The sequence below is a fragment of the Protobothrops mucrosquamatus genome, unplaced genomic scaffold (genome assembly GCF_001527695.2).
Source record: "Protobothrops mucrosquamatus isolate PMUCROS unplaced genomic scaffold, P.Mucros_1.0 scaffold23, whole genome shotgun sequence".
NCBI classification, from domain to species: Eukaryota; Metazoa; Chordata; class Lepidosauria; order Squamata; family Viperidae; genus Protobothrops; species Protobothrops mucrosquamatus.
This window is the reverse complement of record NW_015386408.1, coordinates 909,497-915,496: the sequence shown is the minus strand read 5'-3', so window position 1 is coordinate 915,496 and position 6,000 is coordinate 909,497. Positions and strand designations below refer to the sequence as shown.

The following is a 6,000-nucleotide window of genomic DNA, read 5'->3' as shown; positions in this document are numbered from 1 at the left end:
CCAAAGGTGGCATTTCTACTGTATACTTTTCCCAAAAGTTTTCCACAATTTTGGCCACTACTGTAGAAGACTATTCCATTGAGATTGCTTCTGCTTCTGAATTCCAAACAAGCACAATAAAGCAACAATGTGTCAATCCAGGTAGATTGGGGGGGAGAGCTAAAGAAATTATAATCTATGTATGATTTATACTCCAATTCAAATTTAATTATTTAATGACTACACAGTGTCATCCAAGGAGACCCTTTTTAAAATACATATGATGTCCAGGCAGAAGAACTGCTTATTCTTTGCAAGGATGTCAATAAAAGTTAAAAGTGCTGCCTTTCTCAAGAAAATCAAATTAGGACTTAAAGGATGAAATGGAACAGCTAACAATCAGCGACCACACACAGTATTGCTGGTACAGGTTTCTTTACAAATAACAGCATGATAGCAAGTACTCTTATGGACACAATACATAAAAATACACAACCGTTATGTGTGTAACGTTCGACAGCAATGTTTTTGGCAAACAGAATGGTGAGTATATTATTTTGCTTTTAGTAAGTGTTATGGGGAAATTTGCATAAACATACAAATCTCTTCCGTCTTTGTGTGTTTTCTATGTTGTAGATTTAGAGAAGGAAGATCATAAGAATATGGATGCGTGCCAACCATAATCTAGAAAGTATCAGGCATTATAAAGAAATAAATGATTACTATATCAAATGAGGTGAAATCATATATCCATAGTTTTTGGGTAGCACAAACCTGTTTGGTGGCACGTTACCATTTGTGACATTGGAAGAATCCCAAGATTACTTCATTTAAATGTGGTGGCAAAATTTCAACAAAAGGTCAGGGATGTGTGTTAGGCTTAAGAAGAGTAAAATAAATGTGAGAGGTATGCAAATCTACTGGAAAATGCAAATCCCTTTTCCTCACATTCTGAAAACTGCAATAAAGCAAGTAACCTGAAGGCTTCTTATGACTTGCCAACCAATTAAGTCTATCAACTACATCCCTTTGGTCAAAAAATATTTCAAATACAGGTAGTCCTTGACTTACGACCCCAATTGAGCCCCAAATTTCTGTTGTTAAGGGAGATATTTGTTAAGTGAGTTTTGCCCCATTTTACGACCATTCTTGCCACAGTTGTCAAGTGAATCACTGCAGTTAATTAAGTTAGTAACCCGGTCGTTAAATGAATGTGGCTTCCCCACTGACTTTGCTTGTCAGAAGGTCGCAAAAGGTGATCACATGACCCCGGGACACAGCAGTGGTCATAAATATGAACCAGTTGACCAAGTATCTGAATTTTAATTACATGATCATGGGGATGCTGCCGAGGTCGTTTAACTGTGAAAAACAGTCATAAGTCACATTTTTTTCAGTGCCGTTGTAACTTTGAACGGTCATTAAATGAGCTGTTGTAAGTTGAGGTCTACCTGTATCTTCTTCTCTGCATAGCACATGAAAGCAACCAGCCAGAAACAAATGTCTTCATTAAAAGCTTACATATTTAAGAAGTCTTTCTTTACAATTCAATCTAAATGTCCTGTATATTACTCATAACAATATGATCTACGTAGGCAACCTCGGCTCTTTTATGACTCATGGACTTCAACTCCCAGAATTCCTGAGTCAGCTATGCTATGCTGACTCAGGAATTCTGGAAGTTGAAGTCCATGAATCATAAAAGAGCCGAGGTTGCCTACCCCAAGTTCAATGCAATTCATCTTTCAAAGTCGCAAATGTTACTGGAATGTAGCAGCCCAAAAGGAAACAGAAATGATATTCCATTCAAAGAACAAAAATTCTCCATAATTAAAACATGTTGCAGATATGCAGGAAATGGACATCTGAGTTTTTATCAAATCACCACAATAACAACTCTACCTGATACATTGTACTTGATGCAAAACAGTACAATTTAAATATCATAATGCTTATGTAAAAGAAAACTTTTTCACAAGGAAGATTTTCTAGATACATAAAACTGCTAAACCAAAGTATTGTAGATTTTATAGCCTACTGAAAAGTTAATTGTAATTATGTTTAGTTAAAAACAGAACAAATCTAAAAGGGAATAAATCATGTTATACTGTATGTAATTGCCATTCATTACCTTTGGGATCCTCTAATTTTTCATTCACTCTTTCTTTGCATGAGAGTTTTTCAATTGGTTTAATTAAGTTTTCTTCTTCAGAGAAGGCAATAAAACAGATGAAAGAAAAGGATGAAAATAAATGCTTTAGAAAAACAGAAAAGCTGGACGAAATGAATGGAAGAAACAATAGGCATAAGAAATAATAAAAAGGAACAAATCTGAAAATAAAGTGTAAGCAAGCTTTGCCAATTAGTTTCCTACCTACAGACAAGATCAATTTTAAAAACAGCAACCCTAGACCCATGTTTTATTATAAATTCCAAATGAGATATATGCATTTTAGATTAGTAGAAATGATTTTTTTTTGAAGCATTCCCAGCTTTTGGGGAATGAAAAGAAAGAAAGAAAAAAAAAACCAGGCAAACTAGGAGATGAGATGGCGTATCAAGAAGACAGCGAGGAATGGAAGGAAACTTGGGTGGGAATGTTGTCTGAGCTCTTTACACATGTTGTTGTTCTGTGGGTATGACGATGATATGTAGGAGATTTGTTTTAATGAGATATTGATAGTCCCTGGTCAATTTTAGGCAGCGACTAGAGGGGTCTAATCAACTAATTAAGGTCACAAAGACGAGCTTCTTAACTTGCCCTTAGCATCTTTTAGGTAAGTACTCTGCTGGGGAGAAGAACAGTTCAGGAAGAGATGGCTTCTTTAAGCAATCTCTCTGCCTTACCAGGGGGACAAACATGAGCCAGGCACAAGGAACGACCCCACAGGACTTTATCTGAATGCAACAGCAGCAACCAGTGAACTTCACAGCATCTCCCTCTTTCTGCCACGTGGCTTGCTTAAAGACTATGCCACTTAGTGAGCATTTCACCAGAACCAATTGCAGTTAATCACGAGGACTACCTGTATATGTGTGGCGTATTTTAATTTGGAAATTTCTACTTTTTTCTCTGACCTGGTTTCAAGCCATTGAAAGAACGGATGGAAGTGAATTTGTTACATGAACACGGTATATCGGTAATTTTTATTGGCTACAAAAGAAAAGCCCTTCCAGACTATGATCAACATTACATTTAATATATACCCTTGCGTAGAATAAAATGAAATCGGTAATGTGGGGGGGGATAACAGTGTCACAACTATGACTTAAATTCAATTAATCTATTTATGCCATCTAGCAAGAACGTTACACATCCTAATTATCTAAACATATAAGCACATACACACACTCTCTTACTTTATCCATTTGGACACATCACTTATACCCATTCAAGCAAGAGGGATCATCTCTTGTGAACCTCAGTATGTATTTTTCACGACTGAAAAACTGAAATGTCATCAAGTGTAGAAACAACTTCTGGTTGCATGTATGTTGTGATCATCTCTGTGTGAATCCAAACCACTATTCAAAACTATGCATATTAAACTGGGAAAGGGCATTACACTTGAAAATAATTGTGGAAAAAAGAATAAATTTTGTAAAATACATTAAAAACAAGATAGGGCGTGTAGTACTGAATTACATTAATTACCTGCATTGACTTGATTGAAAGACAGACCTCCAATTGGTGCTATTGATTTTGAAAACAAAGGATTGTTGCAAGTACCATGGATTCTTTCTTTAGTGACTGCTCCTGAGGAAACATTCTTAGGATTTACACCTTTAAGAAATTATCACATTAAAGGTTAATGTCTATCAATAGCTCAGGCGATCACAGTATATTCTTTGCTAGATGGCCACTTCATGAATACAGGAAGTATAAAAAAGAGCCATTACTTCCTATTGAAATTAATTTTAGATCCATATTTGAAAAAAAAATAATCCTTAAAGAAACGCATGGCTGGCTCAGGAATTCTGGGAGTTGAAGTCCACGAGTCATAAAAGAACCAAGGTTGCCTACCCCTGGGCTAGGCCAGTTACTACTGGCTTAGGGCTTTGTTCTTACCCTGCTTCACCCAGCTCTGAAAAAGAAAATACAAAGAAGCAAAGGCAAAATGGCAGCTATTAAAGCCTACCTGGGGAGAAAACTACTCTCCTGAGGGGCTCCAGGACACTTGGTTTTCTTGGGCTTTGTTATTTTTGACCATTACTTCTCTGGTCAGATCAGCTAACTGTTCTCTTATTATTTCAGTGTCCAGACATCTTAAAGTGGATTTTTTTTTTCATATTTGCTACAGCAGTGTATATTACATGGAATGAGATTACTGAACGAAAAACACTTAAGTTCAAAAAGGCAGCAAAAATGAAATAAACAAACACATCTGCATATCCACGCACACACACATTTTGTTAACTGAGTCTGACAATGTGTTAAATAATTGCCTCTTACCAGGAATATACCTTGATTGCTTCAAATAGTACTGTTTTGCCGAAGTAGTTGACATTCCAGAGTCGTTTCTCTTCAGAACTTTGTTTTCTCCTGACCTGCCAGAGGTAGGAGACTTAGACTCAGGAACGCTGAAAATAAAGATTATGCAACATCACAAATTAATTCATAGTCTAGAAGAACAAAGCTTTCTAATGGTCTTAGGACAGCTGCATTTTAACTCCGCTAAGAGTTGGATACCACTTAGCAAGAAATGACATGGGATAGGAAAATATATGAAAGCCATTTCCCAAATGAACACATCCTGATTTAAAAACACAGCATTTTTACTGTGCCATATGCAACACAGATCCTTTCCAATCCTGTGGAGAATTATTGTGATGTGAATATCACTACAGGTAAGTCCTCCACTTATATCCACGACTGGGCCTGGAATCTCAAGTCGCTGAGCAAAGGGATGGTTAAGAAAGATGCCACATGACTGCTTCATTCAACAACCATAATTCAAGTTCTCCCTGTTGCAGTCATTAAGCAGAGCGGGCCTCTCAGTCATAATGGAAGAAGAAGAGGATATGGGCTTCCCAATATATCGGGGAGTCCAGGCCCTTTCTTCAACCCCAACCAGAGAGAAGGATCATGAGAACAATGGTATTTGCTAGTGTTTTTGCCAGATTTGAGGTCTGTTCCTCCAGTGCAGGAGTCTTCAAACTTGGCCCTTTTGTGACTTGTGGACTTCAATTCCCAGAATTCCTCAGCCAGCATGGCTGGCTGAGGAATTCTGGGAGTTGAAGTCCACAAGTCATAAAAGGGCCAAGTTTGAAGACCCCTGCTCCAGTGCATGGAGGGATTTCCTCTCATTTTAAGTCTAACTTTAAACAGTTGTCAAACAACCGGTGTAAGTCGAGGAGTATCTATATTTATATGTCCTTGGACTTTTCTGCTTTTTGTTTAAGGTATTGTCTATTAAAAAGGCTAATCATGTCACTGATCCAGTGCCAATTCCCTATTCCAGGGGTTAGCAGGGATTTCCGGCCACAGCCATGCAGTTATGCCTTTTACAGTGTTTATTTGTACTAAAAAATACAGGCCATTACACTGGTTCACACAATGTGGTTACATGAAAATACATTATGCACGCGTTAGTTTGCAGCTGCGCTGCCCTGGGGAAAAAGCTGTTGGATATGCTTGTAATTAAACTATAGTTGACAATAGTTTTCTTAAAGTCACCACTATAAATATTTGGTCTTTAAGATGTCATAACAGCTTTTTCCGTTTCCCCTGGAAATTCAAAGCATTAATTACTGACAATCTACTTACAAATCTTTCCAGTTATCTTTGGCTACGCCTAAACAATCCTGTCACTTCAGTGCAATGTACTTTTCCAGATACCGTTATATATAATTTAAGCATTAAGTATAATAATAAATAATGTAAAAACCTCTCCAAATACAAGCATGGAGAATTTTACTTTATTTTATTTGCATCTAGAGGCGTAACATTAAATGCCTTTCTTATTTTTGTTTGCTTTGCTTATGACATAAGGCAAAGATATTAAGACTTTCCTCTAAGAG

The 6,000-nt window shown here is 37.0% G+C and overlaps 1 protein-coding gene across 1 annotated transcript in view; it reads right to left on the bottom strand.

The window, feature by feature from the left end:
• The window catches only part of MAK (male germ cell associated kinase), a 31,523-nt gene that overhangs the window by 9,988 nt on the left and 15,535 nt on the right, over positions 1-6,000 (bottom strand). Inside the window, exons 11-12 of the mRNA XM_015810829.2 lie at positions 4,433-4,560; positions 3,635-3,763 (exon numbers count right to left, since the gene is read on the bottom strand). Coding sequence (XP_015666315.1) covers positions 3,635-3,763; positions 4,433-4,560 — 257 coding nt within the window. The remainder of the gene's footprint in view (positions 1-3,634; positions 3,764-4,432; positions 4,561-6,000) is intronic.